This window comes from Lynx canadensis, chromosome D1, assembly GCF_007474595.2.
Source record: "Lynx canadensis isolate LIC74 chromosome D1, mLynCan4.pri.v2, whole genome shotgun sequence".
Lineage (NCBI taxonomy): Eukaryota > Metazoa > Chordata > Mammalia > Carnivora > Felidae > Lynx > Lynx canadensis.
The window spans coordinates 15,771,082-15,796,506 of NC_044312.2; the positions used below are offsets into that span (position 1 = coordinate 15,771,082).

General features: G+C 49.4%; 1 protein-coding gene and 1 long non-coding RNA gene across 2 annotated transcripts; one reads left to right on the forward strand and one right to left on the reverse strand.

The window, feature by feature from the left end:
* Positions 1-1,228: 1,228 nt before the first annotated feature.
* On the forward strand, positions 1,229-4,882 carry LOC115524949. The gene is made up of 2 exons (XR_003972270.1): positions 1,229-2,027; positions 4,080-4,882. It is a non-coding gene; the product is annotated as an uncharacterized LOC115524949 (long non-coding RNA).
* JAML (junction adhesion molecule like) lies at positions 4,404-23,631 on the reverse strand. Its single transcript, XM_030331749.1, is given in 10 exon segments — positions 4,404-4,904; positions 7,074-7,159; position 7,679; positions 8,587-8,647; positions 10,822-10,883; positions 10,885-10,961; positions 14,247-14,484; positions 17,351-17,463; positions 21,898-22,123; positions 23,477-23,631. Coding segments are annotated over 10 exon segments (1,038 nt in total). The 5' UTR covers positions 23,558-23,631; the 3' UTR covers positions 4,404-4,811.
* Positions 23,632-25,425: the final 1,794 nt, after the last annotated feature.

A 25,425-nucleotide genomic window follows, 5' to 3' on the forward strand; every position in this document is an offset into this window, starting at 1 on the left:
CGTTCATGGCTCGCTCGCTCGGGCCTCCCAATGCCCATTTGCTCCAAAAGCGTAAAGCTTCCCCAGGAGCCAGTAAAAGGCTGGGAAGCTGAAACTCAAAGAGGTATTTTGCAGAGTATAGACACCAGTAATCAAAGACGGGCTATTGAGGAGGTGAAGCCCTGCTTTTTGGCATTTCTACCCGGTGCCATTTACCCCCTAACTTTTTACTGGACAACACCCAATCACCTACCTGCTGGGAGAAGCAGTGTTCTAAATAACCCCAAAGGAAGGTGGTTTCCTTTTCGCCCCTTGGAATGCCTCACTGAGGCTACAGAGAGCCTCCCTAGGTAGTTCGCCTGAAAGCCTGACTTCTCGAAGTGTGGTTGGTCCTTGGACCGGCACCCTCAGCATCTCATGGGAGCTCCTTAGAAATGCAGACTCCCAGGCCGCACCTCACACCCAAGAAACCACAATCTGCATTTTTAATAAGATCTCCGGGTGATCTTGAGCACATTGAAGTCCTGACTTCAACTCGTATTAAAAGGTTGGCATCCCGTGAGCCATGGGCGGTGAGAAGCCAGGTCGGGGGTTGGGGAGAAGGGATGGTAAGCAGGGACAAGCTTAGGAGGAAATGCTGGTCTCAGGATCTGCAGAGCACCCCAGCTGCCCGATGAGAAACCACCAAGGAAGGGATCATCGTTACTCACTCTCTTTCTCCGCCCCGTGCCCTTCTGCAGCCATTGCACACCAGGTGGTTTCTCTGACCCAGGACTTCACACCTTGGTGTCCTTGCCTTCGCTGTCTCCTCTTCCCGGAATGCCCTTCCTCTCTGGTCTGTTCAGCAACCTCCTAGTCTTTCTTCAAAAAGCGGCTACCAACTCACCCGCTCTTTGTCTTCTTCGTACCTCTTCTCTCTACGCAGAGACGTAGAGACGTAGAGACGTAGAGATGTAGACGCCTGTGACGCGGGGTACATTTCACTCGTTTGTTATCAACTCTCTCGCTCAGCAAACAAGTATCTATTCGGTGTCCCCCGTGTACTAGGACTAGAAGCTAGAGACTCCGACATGAATGAGATACAGCTCACTCTCGGAGAGCTCACATTCTAGATAGGGAGACAAAGGTATAAGCGCCCCTCTCCAGGGGGCACAGGAACAAAGGCAAGCCTGGTATTGCCTGGGTGTCAGAAAATATTGTCACCTTTTGTTTACACATCTTACCCCCCCAACTAAACTATAGCTCTTTAAGGACAGGGACTGGGTCTTATTTAGAGTTTGAGCTAAGCCTCTACTGGTCCCTGAGCACATGAGAATAAATGTCTACATCTGGGGAAAGGGCAGAAACTCCGTCAGCCAGAACTTATGCGGCCAAGGCATGGTAGGACCCGAACTGGAGGCCTCCCGGTACATGCTGTTCCACGCCATTTCCGGGAATCCTATTTAACAAGGGATGGACCCCACGTGGTCGCAGAAGAGATGTAAGAAAAGACACACAAAGCAGGATCTCTAAAAGCTTAAGATCTCTTGGAGAAAATAAAGCCTCACACTCATAAAACAAACAGAGAACATGAGGAGATAAAATCTGGTAAGTGTAGAGACATCTGGGAAGATGGGAGAAATAATCCACTCAGGCAGGACTGAAGCAGGGCCTTGAAAGAACGTTGATTTGGGCAGGCAGAAAGGGAAAGGGAGTTCCAGGCAGGGAAACACCCAGAGCAAAGGCTCAGAAGCAAGAAATACAAAGGTATATGGAGCAGAGGGTTCCATCATGAAAAGAAAATTCGAGGCATGGATGGGTGGACAAGATGGCACCCAAACTCAGGAGGCCATGAACACATGATCTGAAAGTCCTGGGAGAGGCAAATCTCTGTTGTTTGCACCATCTACAAAATAGGAAAGGTCTCTGCTGAGAAAACTCTGAGTTCCCTTATTTTTTGAGAAAGAAGGTACGTTTGGGAGTTGAGTTTTACAGAAGTGGTGATGGACCGCCTCATCTCCCTTGAGGAAGACAGACCACATTTGCAAACCATCTGGCTAAGACAAAAGGTCAGTAGTGCTTAGAAACTGTGTTTATGCTTAGTAAGAGGATAACTGGTCTGTGTGGGGACAAAACTTGCAACCTAAGGTTCTTTGGCTCTGACTAACTAAGTCAGGGGCAGCAAGACCCCTCCCAAACACACACACACACACACACACACACACGCACAGCGCTAGTATTTTATCAAACAAACTGCCAGTGTAGACATGTAACCATATTGACTGGCCAAAAGGAGGAAAAAGTGGGTGGCAAGGGGAACGAAGACTAAAGGGCTGGCGGAAGCTGCATGCCCTTTCCGGGAGGTACGTCTCCAGGTTCCCAGTGGACAGGCTGAAGTGTTTTCAGTTCTGGTTAGCCAAGCTCTGAGGCTGCTAGCTTCTCTATTATTCATGGGTGGCCCCACCCGCTCTACTCCTTCAAGGCCAATTCTGTTGGCAAAAGCCTGTGTACTTCTGGAAGCCTTTGAACATGGGAGCATCTGGTGTTCTAGGGACTTAAAATAGTACAAATCAAGTAACAAAACTGCTTGCTAAAAGGTCTACTACAAGGAGATCCAGCCTGCAAGTTTCCAGCAGCTCTCCCAACCGTCCAAACGTGCCCCCTGGGGAGCTGGGCAAACCCTCCCCTCAGCTCAGCTTTGGAGCTCTCTCTTTCCTTTGGGTGGGATACGAGGGGTTCGGGTGTGCGCGGGGGTTCCAAGCACTTCCTGCCCACAGAACCTAAAAGGTAACTGAGAGATGGGGACGGAATCACTAGAAGACATCCAACTGAGGAGGAACTCATTGGAAAGGGGATGGAGGGCCCACACCAGGCACTGGCACCTAAACCACCTCATCTAGTCGCCACAAAAAACCCTCTGGGTCTCCATTTTATAGGGAAACAGCCTCAAAATCCTGAGTCAACCAATTGCCATACGAGGAAAGAACAAAAGGCAGGGCCAGGGTTTTGAACCAGGCTTGTTCGAGCTCGAAGCCCATTCCCTCTTCCATATGCCTTCATGCTCCTGGATTGAATAGAGAACCACCCGCAGGAGGAGGGCATGAGGGAGCAGGCAGCTCTTCCGATGGTCCCACGGTGGCCGTTATAGTTTTAGGCAAAATTAGTATGTGACAGCTGTGGATTTCCACTCTCAACCTTGACTTGAGGCCTGTGTATAAATGAGACATTTGTGGGGAGGTTGGGCTGAGAGACAGAAGGAGGCTTCCTCTTCCCCCTCCTCAATTACAGTTGCTCTACCCAGAATGGAAACCAAACTTTGAAGGAATCAACTTCCAGTTCCGGCACGTGGAACTCTGGAGGGGGGGGGTTGCCCCCACTTCCCCGACCCCAGCGCCCTCTGCAGGAGCGTGTGGGTAACTGCACATCCCACCCTCCAGCTCTTACCCTAATTATTCTCTTGACCCAGAACATCAGATGTTAAAATCACCATCCGTCCACCTAACTCCGTACCCCGAAGGTCCTCATCCTCTGCAGATAATATTTGAGGAAGTGGAAAGGGACCCCTTAGCCCAGGAGAGCATGTTACTTAATAGCCCAGAAATGAGATCACTTCCTCTCCATGAATCCTTAGGATATGAAAGAGTCTCTCTGCTCACTGTACTTATCGTGGCAATACGTGTCACTTCTCTGATATGTCTCGGACAGGATGCACATATTGCAAAGTATTGACTCCTCCTTATTTAGAGCTAACAGGTGAGAAGGAAACATTTAACGACTCTTAGCCATGCTGCACAAGAACGAAAATGAGGCTATAGGCCTCCGAGTAGACACCCAAGAACAGTTGGTAAAAGAGAAAGAGGCAATAATGGGCGTGTAATGAGAGGGTCCTGATGTATGGAGAGTCAGGGGAATCCTTCAAAAATGTAGCTGCACTTGAGATTGGACCAGAACTCCACGCCCTGAAGGGCTAAGCGGGAAGGATGGGGTACAGAGAACGAGGAAGGGCCTCAGCAGTCGAAGAAAGGAGGCCTGAGCAGAGCCCAGGCTAGAGATGGGAGCCCAGAACCAAAGGATCTTTGAAACGAACCTCGTTACATCTTACAATGGTACCAAACATATAGGGACCTCCCCCTTGCGACCAAGAGTTAACTCGGCGGCCGTCTACTTTTGGCAAACCAACGAGCTCCACTTTTGAAAAAGACAGATGCCCAAACTCCACCAAGGATGCCTCCGGTGAGGCCCAGGAAAGAGCCACCGGCCATTCTGATACCAGCCAGGCCAACAGCTGCCGGGTTAAATCCTCGAGCCACATTCATTCCAACCCATTCACTCCCACACTGTCCCAGGGCCAAAACTGGCCTGCAGTCACTTCAGTCTGAGGGACTCCTGACTCTAAATTCCTCACCAAAGACTCCACTCCCCCCTCAGCCAGGGCATAAACAGGATGATTTCCACAAGCCACGTTTATTTAGGGGTAATTTGCCAAAGGAACCATTTGGGTTGGTTTTGATTTCTGTGATTCTTCCCAGTAACCCATCCACGGAGAACAACATCCAAGGGGAGGACCTGATGGAATGCAGGAGGCCACTGCGGCGGCTCGGCCAGGGTCCCCAGGGCCAGTATCCCGCTCCGGAAGGAGCGCCGCCATGCTTCTCTCCATCGAAGCCCGTTCCTCCCGAGCTGTCCCGTCTTTCTGCCAGGTTCTGAACCCTCCTTCTTCAGCCTTTTGACCAATGAGGCAGGAAACCAACTGGGGTGGGGGCAGGGGTCCGGAATGACCAGACAGTGACTCGGGACACACAGAGGACAGAGTCTGTGCCACTGCTAAGGACGAAAGGAATTCTCCTTTCTTCTCAAAAGGCTTGCTCTGGTTTGGGGATTCCCCCAGCTGACTTTTCTTCGGGCGGGTTATTTGGGGCTGACCTCAGAGAAGGCCAAACTGGGTGCTGCAGGGGAAGGGAGGGAAGAAACAGAGCACATTTGTAAGTATTTTGATCATAATAGTTGCCATTTATTGAGCTCTCTCCATCAATCTGGCCCAATTCTGAATTTCACAAGCACTAACTCTTTAGATCCTCACCACCTGGGAGGGAGGTAGTCGTCTTCTCACTTTAAGGATGGGAAAACTGAGGCTCAGAGAAGCTAAGTTACCTTCCCAGGACCAACTAGCTTCTAAATCACAGAGCCAGGATTTGGACTCGCATCTGTCCAGCTTCAAAGCTTGTGACATCAACCAGTATGCCATACAGCCTCAGAGAAGGGGACACAGGCGTGGTGCCCCCTTCACTGAAATAAATATGATCAATTCAACAACAACAACAAAATTGCAGGTTTATTGTTATCCCTGCTCCCTAATCGAGTATCACCTCTATACCTGAGGTCTCAGACAAATGGCCTGCGGGCCAAAATCTGTCCGGACACTTACTGAATTTGGCACACGGTCTTTAGAAATAACTTGACCAGCTCCTAAAGGCCTTTGAGTTTTGTGGCTTTGGCCTCTCATCCCCCTTGCTTTATTCGGTTCCGTTTCAAGAGGACAGAAGTGCTGTTTTCCAGTTTCAATCCAAGTACCTACACTGAACATGGGGAAGGTGGACCTCACAGAGTTTCTGCAGATAGTGTCGCCCAGGTGAGGACGCACTCAGCAGCAGCTACCATGCAAATGTCATCAGCAGGTCTCTGAGAGGCCGGACAAGGCCTGGCAGGGACCACAGCGTCACAGGGCAGTAGCAGGAGAAGGCCAGAGGGGTAAATATGACTACACGCAACTTCGGAGTGGAGCTACTGTTGCACTTGGTGGAACCAGGCCAGGTCCCTGATCTCACACTTCCTTGGCAGGGTCCTTCTCTGCCGCGATCATCTGGGAGTCATGTGTTCTCAGTGCCGCTGTGACGGGAACAAACACAAGCAAGAGGCCAGCCTTTCTGGGCCCAGCAGAACACCACTCCTTTCATGGCCGGGGTGCCTATAATTAGTCTACAAATAGTACCGTGCCCATCGCCAGCCCACCCCTTCTGTCCTTATTCCTACTCACTGCGCCCCAGTTGCCTTTTCTACGTGCTATACTTCCCTGTGGAGTGGAGGAAAGGGAAAGAAGGAATCCGACTCCATATTATTGTATGGAATGCAGCAGGCAGCCTTCCTGGCGATCAGGTTATGTCCAAGCATCGTAAGTCACAGAATTAAAAATGTAAGAATTGGGGCACCTGGGTGGTACAGTCGGTTAAGCCTCTGATTTTTGATCTTGCGCAGGTCATGATCTCACGGTTCATGAGTTCGAGCCCCACATTGGGCTCCGGGCTGACGTGCAGAATCCTCAGCCTCTCTCCTTCTCTCTCCACCCCTCCCCCACTGGTGCGCGCGCGCGCGCTCTCTCTCTCTCTCTCTCTCTCTCCCAAAATAAATAAACTTTTAAAGACTTTTTAAAAATAAAAAAATAAGGGGCGCCTGGGTGGCGCAGTCGGTTAAGCGTCCGACTTCAGCCAGGTCACGATCTCGCGGTCCGTGAGTTCGAGCCCTGCGTCGGGCTCTGGGCTGATGGCTCCGAGCCTGGAGCCTGTTTCCGATTCTGTGTCTCCCTCTCTCTCTGCCCCTCCCCCGTTCATGCTCTGTCTCTCTCTGTCCCAAAAATAAATAAATGTTAAAAAAAAAAAATTAAAAAAAAAAAAATAATAATAAAATAAATAAATAAATAAATAAAAAGGGAAGAACCGGAAGGGACTCTTGGATAGGAAGGAAGATCGCCACACAACGTTTGTCCAAGGATCTACGGTACCCTCCTTATTAGTTGTGTTTAACCTCCAATGAGGCAGGGGTACTTTGCTCATGCCTGATAAAGGTGCCTCTTCTCGCCACTAAAATCCATCACCGTTGGCCCTAGTGACGCTTAACTACTCGAGATTGGGTACGAAGGCAAGATTGGTCTTCTACCCAGCAGGGCTTCAGCATTTCAGACTTCCCTACTACTTAGAAAGCATCACAGGGCAGTAGCCCTCGGCAGAGTGACCTCCTTGGGTGACCCAGCCATGCCCACCGCCTAGGAGTTTGCCATACCCTCGCCAGCTCCTTCTCCAACCCCCGTCACCTGGCTCAGCCAGGCCCAGAACCGCTCTCACCATGGTCATGTAGGTGGCCTCTGCCTTTCCACTCGATTCTTCTTCCTCAATCAGCTCCCGTGTGGTTATTGAGGAGTAAACATGTTCTAGAGGGGGGGATGGGGGGAGAAACGGGATAAACGTTCCCCAAAATCGGCAAATGTTATATGCCAGAGAAAATGGCCATCTGCTACTGTTCACAGGGCATCAACACCAGAGGGTTATTGAGAGCTAGGAAATTATGGTCAATAATGACAATTCAGTCCCCAGTCTTCCCCCAAATTAAGAAAATTGGCTAGTCGGCAAAGAGCACTATCTGAACCAATTCTTTGCTTCAAAAGAGAAACATCTTTGGATGGCCATTTAGGGAACAGCAGGGAACCCTTATCTTGCCAGATACTTGTACCCTGTGCTTATTTCCTTCTAATTAGAGGCTTGGCACGATGGCACTGATCAGCAGCTAACTGCGGTTATCTCTTTTGACAGGGTTTATGTGGCAGGAACAGCCCTCCCTGAATCTCACATCTGTGAGGTCGGTGGTAGTATTCCTGTCACTATTTGGGGAGGCGATGTCATCCAGTGATAAATTCTTGGGCTTCTGAGGCCCCAGTTGCGACAAAATCTACTCTTGGGTCACAAACAGGCCAAAAGATGGAAAAGTAAATACTCAAAGAGGAGTTTTTAAAGGAAGGAAGGACAGGGAGGAAGGGAGGGAGAAGGGGGAGAAGAAGGGAGGGAGGGAGGGAGGGACGGGAGGGAGAAGGGGGAGGAAGAAGGGAGGGAGAGAGGGAGGGAGGGAGGGAGGAGGGGGAGGAAGAAGGGAGGGAGGGAGGGAGGGAGAAGGGGAAGGAAGGGAGGAAGGGAGGGGAGGGAAGGGAGAAAAGGGGAAGGGAGGGAAGGAAGGGAGGGAGGGAGGGAGGAAGAAGGAGGGAGGGAGAGGGGGAAGGAAGGAAGGGAGGAAGGGAGAAAAGGGGAAGAGGGAAGGAAGCGAGGGAGGGGGGAGGAAGGAAGGAAAAAGGAAAGGAAAGGACGTCCAAGGAACATGAATTCATTTCTCAGTCTCTAATAGCAATTATTTATAGCTCCATTACAAACTAACTATGGAAGAAGGAACTTCTTGATCCTCCTACTTAAGGTCCCTGAATGATTTCATCTGAACTGTTGACTCCTGAATTCACCACAATTCTCCCTCATGGCTCCCTCATGATGCCACAGATGATGAAGCTCTTGCAGATCATCGGGTTATTTGGACCTTACAACAGGACAAATGGCTCTGAGTCCAGTGCTCCTTCCTCCAGCCCTACCAGGAGGCCCTGTAGCCCCACCCCACTCCCACCCCGGGGGCTCTCGCTCACTCCCTTACTGAAGATTTCCTGAGCCCCTGCTCCGTGCCCAGCACCGGCCAGCATGCTGAGACATAACACTGAGGAAGATAGTTCACAGAGGAATTGATGGCACCACCTGAAATGCTAGAGCCTTATCCACCCGGCCCCGCGCTGGGCCCAGCAGCAGAACGGTAGAGTTCTTCCCTTACCTCTGGATCAGCCTTCTGTATGTTCTCCAGGCTTTTCACCAGGGTTGTGGACGTTCCTGAGCTGCAAGGCATGAAAATCATGGGGAATTAACCGGCCAGCACTGTATGTTCAAGAGTCCCTGCAGGAGACCCCACAGAGCTTTGTGCAGAGGGGGACCTCAGAGGAGGAACTATTCTCTCTAGATGCCCACCGCCAGCACCAGTCAGCCCACCTCGAAACCTGAGGAGTGCATCTCTCTGATGAAGGGCGGGAAGGGATTCTGGAGATGGTCTGGGCTGAACAGCAGCGTTGACTTCCCTATTAACCTAGCTAACATCTTTCTGCCCACACACTTTCAAGTGAATTAACAGTGAGGACCACGGCATTAGATTTTATCACAACCGAGGACTAGGGAGATGTAGCTGGACCAGCAAGGGGCGACCAGAAGCTCAGCGACACCCAGTTTCAAAGGGTTCCTGGCCATCCAGGGGGGGGGAGGCGGAGCAGAATTGGCGCCACAAACTCCCTGAGCGGCCAGCCCTGGCCCCTTCCCAGCCCTCGGCCTTTGATCTCTTGACCATCTGCCCTCTGCATCTGCCACTGAATACACTTCCTTTTTTTCTGCTCTGGCCTAGGCAAGAGCTAAAAAATATATAATAATAATAATAATAATAATAATAATAATAATAATAAAATCAGGGTTGAAGCTAGAAAAGAAACCGGATTTTTTTTGTCTTTAAGTGGAGCAAATATTTTTCGCATATTATCTGAGTATAAAGCTGTGTGTTCTCATTGTAAAATAATTCAAATAATAAAGAAACATAGAGAGGGGTGCCTGGGTGGCTCAGTCGGTTGAACGTCTGACTCTTGATTTCAGCTCAGGTCATGATCTCAGGGTTCGTGAGTCTGAGCCCTGAGTCAGGCTCTGTGCTAATAGAACAAAGCCTGCTTGGGATTCTCTCTCTCTCTCTCTCTCTCTCTCTCTCTCTCTCTCTGCTCCTCTTCCCCACCGCACACGCACACGCTCTCTCAAATAAATAAATAAAACATTTTAAAAAACAAAAGAAACACAGAGAGTTGGAAATTGAAGTTCCAGTAAACCTCCCACCCTCAGGGGACCTACCTTCTCTTTTCTCCCAAACAGCACTACCAATACTTGGGAATTATTCTCCCAAACTTTCTCAATACGGGCCTAGGGGCACTCACACAAGATATGTTTATTGTATATAATTTTCTTTTTTTATAAAATGAGATCGTATCATACATTCTGTAATACTGCTTCTGGGACATCTTTCCATGTCGTCCCATTCGGGATTGTGCACCGTGTCACTGAATGGAACACCTGTGCGGTGAATCATTACCTTTCTGACCGTCACTGAGGATGATTTCAGTGTTCGATTATCACCCGTGCTACAGCAACCGTGTTTACAAATCTCAGCATAGCCGTCTGCTTATTTCTTTAGGATAAGCGAGTAGACACGGAAGCACTGATTTCATTTTGTGGGAAACTGAGGCCCAGAGTGGGTAGGTGAGTTGACATGGGTGTCTAACTTTGGGCTCAGTGCCACTTTCATGCCCAGCGTAAAGACCCTTGGAGAGGCCAGCCAAGCTCAAACCGAGCCAGCGAGGCCCCGGGGGGAGGAGGTGCAAGGTGCAAACCCAGAAGGCACGCCAGCACCTTCCGTGGGATGGGTGTTTTACGGGGAAAAGAGACTCAGAAGCCAGAACTACTTAGCCTGAATGGGGGCCTTTGCCCGTGAGCGGCATTTCTACAAGACAGCCACAAGACTTCGTCATCAACACTTGGGTAAATGGGGGGTGGGGGGGCCATGGGCCTGCCAATGGCCAATGAAACACTGCTGCTGGGTCGGAGCACCAAGATCTGCGCTTCGAGGTGAAGTGGGTATTGCGGATAATCCAAAAACCATTTCTCTCAGGCACGGACTGGCACCATTATAGCTCTTGCAAAAGGTTTATACTCTTAATAATGCTCTCCTTAGGCCACCAGTTACAAAAGAGCTGGCAATCTTTGTGAAATACCAAAGTGAATGAAGAGGGTGTGGGGACGTGCAAGGACTTTCTGGAGCACGGTGAGCAGGGGGTGGGGGTCCCTACCTAGATGACATCTAATTTGACAACCACAAATGATTCTATTTTAAAGTAACCCCCTTCTGGGGAAAATGGCACGGTTAGGGTGCTGTCACTCTCCCACTTCGGGTTAGAGGTACCACCAGCGTCCCAACCCAGCCCTGTACCTCGTATTTCCTGGGGTGTTCTTCACGATCAATATCAGAACGGGAAGCAGCAGGATAGTGCCTACAGACAATCCCCACAATGATCACCAGCTGATTACCACCCAGGATCTCAGGTTTGAGGGCTGCTGGGGTCACCAATGCTTGGGAAAGGAGAAAAGCAATTAGAGGGTCTTAGTGCTTCGGGAAAAGAGCTGAGAGTCCCACAAGTTCTATACCAAGTAGCAACAGCCAAGTCAGGAAGCTGGGGGAGAAAGCCAGACTCCATCCCATGGGGAAACCCTGGGACTCCAGCGGTCCCCATTAGATGGAGAGCCGAGTCTGGCTCCCTTGCTCACCCCTACAGGATAGATCAAGGTGGGTGGGAGAAGAGAATGGCACCTTACCTACAGCAGAGTTTCCTTTACATTAACAATTCTATCTTAAAACTAAAAGAACAGATGCTTCAGAGGCTGTGGATCTTTCTATGAGAAAGTGGTTGCTTTCAAAAGGATAGATGCTACAACACCCCAGCCTCATAGTCAGAATGCCAAGTAAGGCCTTCAGGGGCACTTCTACCCATATGGCACCCCTCATCATTTCCTCATGTCCCTCCTAAATACGTACGTAAACACATCCTAGGTGCCAGATATCACTAGGCACGGAAGCTCCAGAGACAACGCGTGGTCCCTAATCTCAAGAAGAGGGACAAACACATCGACAGAGAACCACAGACTGCTCTAGGTGTTATGATGGAAGTCCACATGGGGCACAGAGGGGCACAGAGGAAAAAGGGTACCCCACTTCTACGGGGGGCAGATGAGAATTCCTCAGCAAAAGTTTTAAAGTTTAAAACCCTTGAGGAAACATCCAAGGTTGCTGGGCAGACGATATGGGGAAGGATGGCGGGGCACAGTATGTGCAAAGTCTGGAGGCCCGGCAGGATGGTACATTCAGAAAGTAGAACATCGTTCTGGGGGTCTGGTTCAAGGTTGCATTCGTGGGTACAGTGGAGAATGAGGCTGGATAGATAACAGAGTCCCCAGTCATGAAGGGCCTTGATTATCCCAGCCAGGAGTCTGGTTTTTGTTTCTGTAGACAATGGAGAAACCACTGAAAGATTCCAAGCACTGGACAGAATGCGGAGATCTGTGATTGACAGGATGGCACGAGAGCCGCAGGACGGATGAGAGCGGGGGCCAACGATGAGAGCAGATACATGTTGGGGGCCTGCAGGCCAAGCCAGAGGGGAAGACAGCCAGAGCCTAGCATAGGACTGGAAAGAAGGCAGACCCAAAATCAGTAGTAGACATGACAGGACCTGTTGACCTGTTAGATTGGAGGTCATGGGAAAGGGAAGAATCAGGCACAACTCCCAGGCATCCGGCTAGGTAACCGTGTAGATGGTGACGGCGTTAACGCAGGTGGAGGAGATAAGCTGGAGATGAGCCGTGGAGACGTGTGCAGGGGCAGGTTTGGATATGTTGCGTTTGAGGAATCTGTGGAATATCTGACTAGAATTTGGAAGGAAGGAAGGAAGCAAGGAAAGAAGGAAGGGAAGGAGGGGAGGAGGGAGGAAAGGAGGGGAGGAGGGAGAGGTAGGAAGGAAGGAGAGAAGGAAGAGACGGAGGGAGGGAGGAAGGGAGAAAGGAGGAAAGAAGGAAAGGAGGGGAAGAGGGAGAGGTAGGAAGGAAGGAAAGAAGAAAGAGGAAGAGAGGAAGGAAGGGAGGGAGGAAGGAAGAGAGGGAGAAAGGAAGGGAGGGAGGGAGAAAGGAAGGGAGGGAGGGAGAAAGGAAGGGAGGGAGGGAGGAAGGGAGGGAGGAAGGAGGGGAGGGAGGGAGGAAGGGAGGGAGGGAAGAAGGAAGAGAGGGAGAGAGGGAGGGAGGAAGGAAGGAAGGAGGAGGGAGGGAGGAAGGAGGGAAAGGACGGAAGGAAGGGAGGAGGGAGGAGGAGGGAGAGAGGTAGGAAGGGATGGAGAAGGGAGGGAAGGAGAGAGGAGGCAAGGAGGGAAGAAGAGAAGAAGGGAACCCAACATAATATTTACTGAATACAGAGAGGATGCAGTGTCCAATCCTACTCGGGTAAAGGCGACTGAGGACGGGCGATTAGAGTACCATTAGTGATGTGAGGTAAGTAGAGGCAGGAGCAGAAGGACAGGTTGCAGTGCACTCAGAATTCGTGGAGGTGACAGAGGAGAACACCACATTCAGCCTCTGAGCAAGCTACTTGGCTAAGTCAAGAAAGAAAGACACGACTGATTGCAGTGATGGTCGCACAACTCTGAATTTTCTGAAACCCCTGAGTTGCATGCTTTAAATGGATGACCTGTACGGTATGTGAGTTGTGTCTGCTTTAAGAGAGAAAGAAAGACACCGGGTGCGAGCTACAGTAGACGAGGACAGAAGGTAAGAGGAAGAGCTGAGCGTATTTATAGGCCGAGGAGCAGAAGCCAGTAGAAAGCACGAGGTTCCGAGGGGAGAACACGTCACCTGAGCACAGAGGTTCGGATCAGCCCGGGGCGGAAGGGAGCCTTGGGGGGCAGGACGGAGGTAAGGAGGAGGGCAGATGGAGGTAGGCCTGCGGGTGGGGAGGCCTTGGAGGTTGAGCGAGCTCCCACTAATGGCGTGTATTTCCTCCGTGAAGTGGAAAACACGACTTCATGTTCGTGAGGAGGTGAAGAAAGCCATTTGTCCTGCTTCCCTCTCCGGCTGGGAGCCTGTGCTGTTACAGGGAGGTGCTTCCATCGACCCAGATCTCTGGTCAGAGGTACCGAGCTGTGTTCTGGCCTCATTCACTTCCCCGCCCCCAACAAACCGCCAGCCAACCCCCAGCGAAGGGCTCTAGCGAAAGGCAAGTCCACAGGCCACATCCTGACTGTTACCTGTGCTCTGGTTTAACTTTAACCCCTCACCGATCACCCTCTCCGTCCACACAATCGAGTCTTTATCTCCCACATACCACTGGCTTTAATGTACAGGGTTGGCCAGAATACAGAAACACCTCTGTCTGGGGCTCCGGTCTCTTCCTGTTTCTGTTTGGTGCTGTCTATCCCCAGCTCAGGGTCATTTTCCCTCCCACTACGGAGCATACAGCACCCAAGTAAAAAGTGGCTTCGGACACCAACTCCAATCCACCTCTGAGCTCCTGTACCTTTCCATCAGCCTATCACACCGGCAACGAGTGAGGTTTCGGCAGAAGGCGTGTGTTCACCAATACTAGCTCCCTTGACCTTATACATCCTCAGGGCCAGAACTAGAGCGAGGCAAGCAAGGTGCCTAGGGCTCCAAATGCCACTCTCAAGGCCACTGAAGTCCAGGGCACAAGCGCTTGTAAGAGACAGACGCCCCCGGAAATTCTGCACCCTGAATGCCTCTCTGGCCTCACCCTAGTCCCGGCCATGCCCACCCGCTACGAGGCCCCCCATCCCTCCCCAGCCGAACGTCAGATACTTCGGGGCTCTTTCAGGATCACGTGCAGCACGGTGGTTTTCTTGAAGGTCAGGTTCCCCAGGTGGATACTGCAGGTGTAGCTTCCTCTGTCAGACTCCCGCACTCCTTGGAGCATGATAGACGCATCATTGCGGGAGGTGTCCCCCACCAGGGTTACACGGTTCTGGAAGCGGCCCCGGTTCTGGGGGTTCCCCACAGGTACCCTGAGTTTGGAGTAATAACGTAACATAACCTCCTCCTAGAAGGGAAAGGCAAAGTATGAGTCTGCAAAGACCAAGGGGGTCGGGGCATGGGCAAGGTTGAGTGGGGGGCTCTCAGGACGTGCAGGGCCCTGCGTGTGTGGGCAGTGAAATATCAGACAACATGAGGCCATGCACACACACAGGGGCACAGCCTGTGTCACTGTGAAGGACACCACCGAACCGTGAACGCCTGTCCCCTGGGCAGAAAAGGATGAGGAGAGTGGCACAAGAGGCCTTCCCTTCCCGTAAAAGGAAGCACAAGGGCGCCTTGACTTCTTACGGCACTCCCAGTTGGATTTCCGACAGACCCTGGAAACACGTCTAAGACTAAATTCCACATTCTTCCCCCAAACCAGCCCCTTCCAGTCCATCCCACTTTGGTAAGTGGCAATGCCTTCTTCCAGATGCTCCGGCCAAAAATCTTGAAGTCATCCTACTAAACTCCTCGCTTTCTTAAACTCACATGGAAAATCCCTCAGCAAATCCTGTCACCTCTGCCTTGAAGAGATATCCCAAATCTAGCCATTTCTCACCTCCCCCATGGTTACCATTCTGACCCAGGCCACCGCATCTCTCACCTCAATTCCTGCAATAAGCTTCCTTACTTGTCTCCCTGCTTTCTCCAAACTGGTCTATTCTCAGCAGATGAGCCCTTAGAGATAGAAGTTAAGGGGCGCCGGGGTAGCTCAGTTGGCTAAGCGTCCAATTTCGGCTCAGGTCATGATCTCGCGGTTTGTGGGTTCGAGCCCTGTGTCGGGCTCTGTGCTGTCAGTTCAGAGCCTGGACCTGCTTCAGATTCTGCGTCTCCCTCTCTCTCTGCCCCTCCCCCATTCACGCTCTGTCTCTCAAAAAATGAATAAACCAAAGGTGAATAAACGTTGAAAAAAAAAATTAAAAAAAAAAAATGAATAAACGTTAAAAATATTTTTAAAAAGGGGCGCCTGGGTAGCTCCATCGGTTAAGTGTCCGACTTCGGCTCAGGTCATGATCTCGCGGTTTGTGAGTTCGGGCCCCGCGACGGGCTCTGTACTGACAGCTCAGAGCCTGGAGCCTGCTTCGGATTCTGTGTATCCCTATCTCTCAGCCCCTCCCCTGCTCATGCTCTGTCTCTCTCTGTCTCTCAATAATAAATAAATGTTAAAAAAAAAAAGGAAATAGAAGTTAAATCATGTTACCCCTCTACTCAAAACCCTCCAATGCCCCCTCCCATTTCTGCTAAAAGTACAAGGCTCTCCATGATCTGCCCCGCTCCATTTTCCTCTCTGATTTCATCTTACACTTTTTCTTCACTTTGCCTCTTCGGGTCACTTCACCACTTCATTCCAGCCACACCGGCCTCTTTGCTCTCCTTGAGTACTGGCCTCAGGGCCTTTGTACTTTCTGCTCCCTATGCCTGGGACATCCCTCCCTCCCAAAATACACATGGTTTACTCCCTCACTTCAAATCTCTGCTCAAATGTCATCTGTTCAGTGAGGGCTCTCTGACCACCTATATACAGTAAGAACCACAAACGTCTGCCTTCTTGTTCCTCATAGCTCTTACTAATACCTGACATAGCATGTATTTGTTTCCTCATTATTTTACTGTATATCTCCCTTGATCTTGATCGTAAGTCTCCCATCAGGGCAGGAGCCATGAGTGTTTGCTACATAGGTGCTTAAAATACCTGTTAAATGAGTAAGTAAATACCTGTTAAAGGAGCCTGCTTAGGATTCTCTCTCTCCTCTCTCTCTCTCTCTCTCTCCTCTCCTTTTCCCTCTCTACCCCTCCCCCACTCACCCTGTCTCTGTCTCTCTCAAATAAATAAATAAACTTAAAACATTTTTTAAGGCTTTTAAGAAAAGGAAATGGGTATACAGATACAAACATGGATGCGAAACCTCTCTGTGTTTTAAATTCACAGCTCAAAAGGCTCATTCTCAACCTATTTTCTGCTGTGACTCACTTAGCAGTTGACATCGAAACGCATGACAAGCTCCCAGAGGTGAACCTGGGGCCACATGTAATTCCCCATATGCCACCATGAGGCCCACTCAGACGGCATACAGGAATCGAGTGAGTACAAATGACTTTTTAACAGAGGTGGCTGGGAATATGTCTTAATTTAGAAAAGATAAATCTTTTATAAACTTTGCACCTTAATTTTTATTAACAGTAACCGACCTGGGATATCCCCCGCAGCGCACCTTGCCCCACATGTACATCAGCAGGCACAAAGGACGCCTATGGTCTCGTGAACTCACCTGTTGCTTGCACACAAGTTCCCATGAACTAGTCTGCGCGTTGGCCCCCAGGACCTACTAACGCCAACACCTGAAGCACCCATAGAGACAAAGAAAATTCCCTCCATCCCAGAAGTGGGGCGGCGGGGCACAGAAGAAAACTTATAAAAATAACCGAAATAAAAATAAGAATGCAACGATTCTTATGCCCAGCCCGGAGCTTAGAGACAAGGCCACCAAAGTCAACCCCCCCTCATTCTCCCATGGACTCTACAAAGAGAAGGGAAAAGAGGAAGGAAACCAAAAGGCAGTGGCCAAGTCACATACAAATGCTTTGCACGGACGATCCAATACACGTGTCCCCACGGCCCTAAAAGCTGAGCAGGCAGCAGCAGCAGCAAGAATATCATCCTTCTCCTCTTCCTCATCTGCATCAGAGCCATTTTTCCCACCAGGAAGCTAAAGTTGCCCACAGCCAAGTGGCTGAGCTGAGGCCCAGTTCTGACAAGCTCCAAAGCCCAAGCCCTGCAAGGCCGCCACCGCACGGCACCCGCCGCCCCGATTCCCCCTGCCCCCACACCGTCCTGACGCCATCCGCCAGGGGCTTCGACAGCACAGCAGTGGTGCTTTCTCCTGTACCTCGGCATGCTCTCCTGATGAGAACGTCCAGTCTACCTTGGTCATGCGTTTCTCTCCTGTGCTCTGGAGAACACAGCCCAGCTGAGTCGATTCACCCACATGGGCCATGAGCTCTGGGGATAAAAGGGTAACTCAAGTCAAACCCAAGGTATAATCTACAGAAGTCAAAGAACTTCCAGAAGAGATCACGTTTAGCCAAAGATCCTCAGCCATAAAACCCATGCCACCCCCCAAATACCGCACACATTCACTCCGCAGATGAGCCAGATGATCCCGTGTGGACAAAGCACTCAGAGGCGTCTCACTCACATGACACCCCACAGCTGAGAGAATACCCGTGGCTACCCACACACGTCAACTCTGAGGGGTCTTCAATCTACGGTAAACACATTCTGATCCCCTTTAATTCCCTGCTCCTTCCCCTTCTCCAGAATTTCTCTCCAGTCCCAACTCAACTTCAGGTTTATACTAAAGAAAGGACAGACAATCCTGAAGCCCCCTCTCTCTTTCTTCTTTTCTCGAAGCCCCCCTCTTTCTGATCACCGGCTTAGAAGCCCACATGTGCCGAACATAAACAGGAAGTGGAAAGTTATATAATTCTCATGCTTATATATAACCCACTGGCTCTTTGAGCTGAAAAACTGAATCACGGGTGACTTTCTTCAATTTCTTTCCTTCTTTTTACAGGTTGTCTTAGGACTGGCTTAAGACAGCTCTGGCTATGGTACAGGTCACAGGACTGCTTGCTAATTAGGCCAAGACAATAGACAGCTTTTCTCTTGGCTTGTCTTTCTGTTTTAATCCCTGCCCCCACTCCCCCAACAGATTCCCTTGCCTCTGGCTTCCCAACTCCTAGAGTCTTCTTTCTGCTTTTTTTGTACTCGCAACTGACCCCATCATGTGTTTACTGCGTAAATCGTTTCAAGGGGCCCCTGAAAAAAAAAAAAAGCTAGCAAAATGATTCTGATTTTTCAAGAATATGCTACGCAAATCAACCCCAAAGTCAGTTAAGAAATGAAAGGCAGGATGGTGTTTGGGGAGACACAAGCCTAGGGCTTAACTGGACAGAATTCCTTCAAAAGAGCATTAAGCAATGCTCATGAAGGAGCAAACTCGGGACCTAAGCCGACCTTTTCATCCAAATTGTTGCTCTGGGAGAACATGAACTTCCTGCCCAGCAGGGGAGATGCACAATAGGAGGAAAGCAAAAGAAAATATTCTGAACTTGAAACTCTATGGAGGGAGTCATTTTGAAAGTAACAAAAATTCACTCCAAAGAAGACGGATAGGGAGGGAAGGTCCCCCTAAATCCAACAGCACATTAAGAGCTGAACTCTATTTTTTTTTAAGTTTATTTATTTATTCTGAGAGAGAGAGAGATATGGCAAGTGAGTGGGGAGGGGGAGGCAGAGAGAAAGGGGGTACGGAGAGAGAAAGAGAGAGAGAGAGAGAGAGAGAGACAGACAGACAGACAGAATCCCAAGCAGGCTCTGCACTCTCACCAGGAGCCTGATGTGGAGCTCCAACTCACCCCGTGAGATCATGACCCGAGCCGAAGTTGGACGCTTCACCAACTGAGCTCTATTTTTAAAATGCAGTAAATATAACTGACCCATTCTGCACCTTTCATTGCACCAGACACGGTGTATGTAACATATCAGCCAGTCATTGCAATATTTTGCGACATGCACTAACATTTGCCCATTTGCAGAGGAAGAAGGTGAAAGCGCCCAAAGGCACACGGCCCATAAAAGGCTGAGCAAGCACACACCCCAGACCTAAGTGAAGAAACGCGCAAAAGCTCTCACTCACTGTACCGGGCCCCCTCACGTAAGTGGAAGGATGGCTGGTTCTAGAGCAAAAGTACAGGAAGTTAATACTATTTTTGTTTGCAAGAATACTGTCTGTGATATTTAAAATAAAACCTATGAGGAAAAAGGAATTGAAGGAATAGGATCATGGAAAAAATTCTAAATGGTAGCAGGAGCATAGAAAAATTATAAACTGAGGAGTAAACTCTGTAGAGCAAAGTATAGATGACTTCACATGGGGGAAGACAACCTCCACCAAGCAAGCTGGACAACTTTCCAGTGGCCAGCAGGCAGATTTTTAGGAGTTGGCTCTACTCCCTTTCCGGCCACAAGGGAAAAATAAATACAGGTTGCTCCACTGGCTACGGGGGAAATATCTGACAAACCCTAAAATTGTTCTAGCCTGTGTCCATGGATTTTGCAATTCTGAAATTGGCTTCTTTTACTTTATGGCCTCTGCGTCTCTTCAAAGAGGGAAAAGGCTCCTGTTTTATAGGCTGTATTTGTATGGACAAGCATTTGGGCATGGCATCAGAGGACAAAGCAGAAAGGAGTAGCCCAAAGATGATCCTTGGGGAAATAGCTGATTCATTTCCTTTCTGGAGAACTACAGCTTTGAAATCAAAAGAAAAACGTCAACTGAAAGAAAGTAGGGGGGCGGGGCGCCTGGGTGGCTCGGTCAGTTAAGCGTCTGACTCTTGATTTCAGCTCAGGTCATGATCTCATGGTTCATGAGATCGAGCCCCTCATCTAACAGGCTCTGTGCTGTTAGCCTGGGATACTCTCTCCCCCTCCTCTCTCTCAAAATAAATAAACTTTAAAACAAAAAAGAAAAGGAAAAAAAGTAGAAAAGTTTAGGAGGGAGGTCAGAGGCTACCTTCTACAATCCCTTTTACAGCTCCAGTTTTTAGAAACAGGATTCCAAGTGAAGGGTGCTAATTCCAGAATTTCATTCATTCGACAAATGTCTGTTTGTTTTAATTTTTTAAAAACATTTTTTATTTTTGAGATACAGAGAGAGACAGAGCATGAATGGGGGAGGGGCAGAGAGACAGAGAAGGAGACACCGAATCGGAAGCAGCCTCCAGACTCTGAGCCATCAGCACAGACCCTGATGTGGGGCTGGAACCCACAAACCATGAGCTCATGATCTGAGCCGTAGTCGGATGCTCAACTGACTGAGCCACCCAGGCGCCCCTCATTCGACAAATGTTTATCGATGGCTTACTCTGCGCCAGGCAGGGGGTCCAAGGCTGGTCAGAGGACAAAGAATACAGACCCAGGTGAACAGGGAAGACACATCTGGGCAGGCGTGATGGGCATCACCAAAGAGGCGCACACAGCGGGCCAAACCAGCTGGGGGAGGAGAGGAGGTCCAGATTCTAGCAAGCTTTCCCGAGACCGTAGACTCGTCCCTCAACACTTTGAAAGAATACATCTAATTCTAGGGTTTTCAAGGTTTTTTTTTAAGGCAGCAGAATTCTTTCTTCAAACAAAATCTTCTCTGGCAGCCCAATGAATAAAACAGGAGAAAGATGGGGCGCCTGGGTGGCGCAGTCGGTTAAGCGTCCGACTTCAGCCAGGTCACGATCTCGCGGTCCGCGAGTTCGAGCCCCGCGTCAGGCTCTGGGCTGATGGCTCAGAGCCTGGAGCCTGTTTCCGATTCTGTGTCTCCCTCTCTCTCTGCCCCTCCCCCGTTCATGCTCTGTCTCTCTCTGTCCCAAAAATAAATAAACGTTGAAAAAAAAAAATAATTTAAAAAAAAAAAAAAATAATAAAAAAATAAAAAAAAAAACAGGAGAAAGATAAAGGACTTTGGTTGCAGTTGGAGGCCTGAGGTCCTATTAGACCGGATCCTCTATTAACCCTTGCCCTGCTCTCACCCTTTGCACAGCCTACCAGGTTCCTTGGAACTTCAGGGTTCTACACAGCACAGTTTGAACACCACCAGTCTACTGAAGCCACACCCTCCATTTACAAATGGGAAGATGAAGTCCAAAGAAGATACCGAGATCCTCTCATTTCTTTTCTGTCCCCTAGAACGCTTACCAGAGGAACCTACTAAATATGGACATAGCGTCACTGAGGATAACGGACGGGAAGTACCACCAGGACAGAGTAAAAGGAATAGGGGCTTTGATGTCAGAGGCTCCAGGGCTTAAGTACTAGATGCGCCATTTAATAAACACGCGTCCTTAGACAAGTCACATCTAAGCCTCTCTAAGCCTCAAGTTGATTCATCTGTAAAATGAAAAGACCAATATTTCCTCCACGGCATTTTCATGATGATGGGACACATTTAAGGTAATAATAAAATTACCACTGTCAAGATTTTTCTTTAAAGAACACCAATTACTGGGGTGCCTGGGTGGCTCAGTCGGTTAAGCGTCCAACTGCGGCTCGGGTCGCGATCTCACTGTTCGTGGGTTCGAACCCCCCACGTCGGGTTCTGTGCTGACAGCTCAGAGCCTGGAGCCTGCTTCCGATTCCATCTCTCCCTCTCTCTCTCTGCCCCTCCCCCACTTGCAGTCTGCCTCTCTCTCTCTCTCTCAAAATTAAATAAACAGAAAAAAATTAAAAAGAAAAAAAAAAAAAAGAACACCAACTATCGCAGATTCACTCTGTGGTAGGGTCTAGACCAAAGGCTGGCATTTGTTCAACAAAGTCGGTTCCCTTCCCTCTTTGCACATCAGATCTCTTGCCCCTTCACCCTTCTCTAGGTAAGCATTTGCATACCTTTGGTTTCTTCTGGTAGAACATACAGCACCACCGCTTTCTTGAACACCAGGCTCTCCATTTCAAGCCGGATTTCACAAGTGTAGGTTCCCTGGTCGGCCTCTTCCACATTTTGGAGCAGGAGAGAACCATCGCTGCGTGAGATGTCTCCCACCAAGTGCACACGGTTCTGGAAGCGCCCCACAGGCACGCTGAGGTTGGCGTAATAGTATAGCACATAATCATCCTGGAGGGCAACACAACATTGGGGGGAAAATCTAAAGTCACGGGCACCAGACCCAGGAGTCTGGATGCAAAAGACCCTGTTCTGTGGAGGCAACGGCATCATCACCATCGCCATCGTACTTGTCATCATCCTTGTCCTTAGGGTTAAAAAGTACTTGGTGCCAGGTAACACTGTAACTTGAACAAGGCCCTGTGCCTTATTTCACACACAAATGGCGGACTATGGTCCACACATATCCATTTCTTACAGTCTGAGGTAAAATGTAACATCCACTCTGAAGGTCACTCTGGGGACTCAAACTCACAACTTTTGAACACCTTCTCTCATCTCCACCCCGTTTTCCGCTATGGCCCCTGGATTCAAGGGCATTCAAAGCCTTGGGGCAATCCCCCAGACCGGTAGTGGTGACGGTCCCTGGCAGGTTGGCCATCACTCCCCACCCCCCCTTCTGCCCTCTTCCAGGCAGCATATCATACAGCTTGAGAAGGAGTCATCATCACGGACTGGCTTGCAGGCTGGGAAGGGGAGCCCTGGGAAATTCTTATTTCTACGTACACCATGGGCCTATCCCTCTCATAATACAAAATACTAATAAAAATTTGAGTGAGAAAAGTATTAAAGGAATAACATGCTATGAGCTACATAAAGAGTATTTCGTTTGTACACTTCGGGACCTTACCGTTAGTAACACGTTACTTAGGATAGATTCCACAAATGATCCTGAGATACAGGCATCTCTACAGAATCTCTGATGGGGTGTATACACAATTCCCCACTCCAAAGAGCTCCCATGAAAGACCCCCTCTCGGCCATGCTTCATCTTCTAATCACAACACCTGAAGCGGCCATGAAGGAGAAAGAGACGATTCCCCGGCACATGAATGGGGCATGGAATGCCGAAAGAATCTGGTCCTCTCCCCGCCAAAAAAGATTATTGTGACATCATTCTTATGCCTCTTCTGTCTAGACCAATGCTCTCACCCTTGTCAGCCCTCCCAACCACCTAAACTACTCTACAAAGGGCAAACATCGAGAAAAGAAACAAAAAGAACTTCATGGGCACGTCTCTCATTGCTTCTCAAGGACCCAAAAGGTAAGCATTACCATTATGATAATGACTTTCATCGTCACAGATGAGGAAGCTGAAGGTCAGCCAAGTGGAGTTACTGGCCCAGTGGGTCGCACGGCCAAAGGGCCGAGCAAGGAAGAGGCTCAGTTCCGACAAGCTTCAGAACCCAAACTCTGACAACACCACCTCATGGCACCTGATGACCTGATTCTCCCTCTCCCTGTGCTGTCCTCACACCATTGGCCAGGGGTTTCTACCACAGAGTTGTATTTACTCCTTGTTACCTTGGCGTGCTCTCCCGATGAGAACATCCAGTCTACCTTGGTCACACGTTTCTCTTCTGTGCTCTGGAAAACACACCCCATCAGGGCTGAATCACCCACATGGACCGTTAGCTCAAGGGAGGAAACAATCAAGTCATTCAGGCCCAGGGAATAATCTATAGAAGCCAAAGGCAAGAGGAGACATCATTTAGACAAATACCCTCAACCACAAAAATCAGTATTAATCACAAAGTACTTTACGTCTTCCCTCCCCAGATGACCCAACACAGACAAAGTACTCAGAGGCCCCTCACTCAAACCAGCAGGGCACTCCCAAGGGTAAGAGAAATACCTTCTAGTTATGCACATGCCTCAAGTTGGAGGGGTTCTGCAATCTTCATATTGCAAAAATGCAAATTGATCCTGTTCTCCTAGCTGGTCCCTTCCCTGTTTCTGGAATTCCTTTCTCCCAGCTCCTTTCTTTCCTTCTATTTTTTAAGTTTATTTATTTATTTTGAGAGAGAGAGCGAGAGAGAGCAGGGAAGGGGCAGAGAGAGAGGGAGAGAGAATCCCAAGCGGGCTTCACGCCCAGCGCAGAGCCCAACGTGGGGCTCGATCTCCCGAACCATGAGATCATGACCTGAGCAGAAATCAAGAGTCAGATGCTTTAACCGACTGAGCCACCCAGGTGCCCCTCTCTGAGTTCCCTTTCAGGGAAACCCTGACGTTCTCCTTCTGGGTCATGCATTTAGACACCCACAAACAGGAAATGACATGTCTCCTGCTCCTAGTTTCCCATGGGTTCCCTGTCTTAAAAGCCAACTCACAGGTATTCTTTGCTTCCCTCCTCTTTTCCTTTTCTTTAGTTCCCTTACAAAAGCTTCTCTCTGACTTTGCTGGCTGATTCTGGCTGTCCGTGCAGGTCCTTGTAATTAGACCAGCATGAGCACGGTTCTCCCCTTTGCTTTTTCTTTGTGTCTGTCTCCACCCCCGCTTCCCACCCCAGCTTTGCCGTCAGCCCCGGCTTTTCAGATCCCAGGTGTTTATGCATAGGCACCACTCCACTATCTATATATCGCTCAAATCACCTCTCTTTTCATTAAAAGAGGAAACCATTATGCGGCTCTTTCCGTTTGCACAAGATGTGCCCTGTGTGGAGAGACAACATTGAGCAAGACCCCTCTAGGTGCTGGCCAGTTTCTATCGAGGAAGAGCCAAGTGAACACGTATGGGAATAAACAGAAAATGTGCCAGTCTTTTCATGCAAGCTGTTGCCCTGAGAGAAGAGGGTTAACTTCCTGCCCAACAGCAGGTGCGCACAGTAGGGAAGACGGAAAAGAAAACATGAACCCTACACCCTTTGGAAGGAAAGTGTTTGGAAAGACATCAAAATCATCTCCAAAGCCGATCTGGAATTTTCCTGTAAGGAAGAACTGAGCAACTTCACACGCGCTTAAAGGTGTTCTTATACCTTTAATTTAATTTAATTAGTTTAATATTAAGCTAATTTCATTTAATATTAAGAGCGCCCTATGTAGTATTAAGTGAAGGTTAGCTAGAAAGCAGAGGCAGCCACCAAAGCGACGAGAAACTGACACCTGACGGGTAACCTTTGTAGAACAACGGATGGAGAAAATGAGACTTGCTACAGAGGAAAAAGCTCTCTGCAAAGAAATACAAAATGCCCTGATGCCACCGCCTACGGGGCTGAATTGTTAAGTCTCTGGCTGGAAGGGCAGAAATCTGCAGGCTGCCTCCTGTGCCTCTGAGGAAATGTCTAAAGAGCCTCAGAACATGACCAGCCTGCATGGTTCTAAAAGCTTCTCTTAAATACTTACCATTTTCGTGTGTGTGTGTGTGTGTGTGTGTGTGTGTGTGTGTGTGTGTCTGCATATTGGTGCACATTCTCTGTTTCCTGGAATTAGAGCAAAGGCAGTTCTTATGTGCATGTTGCTGAGTCAGTGTTTAGG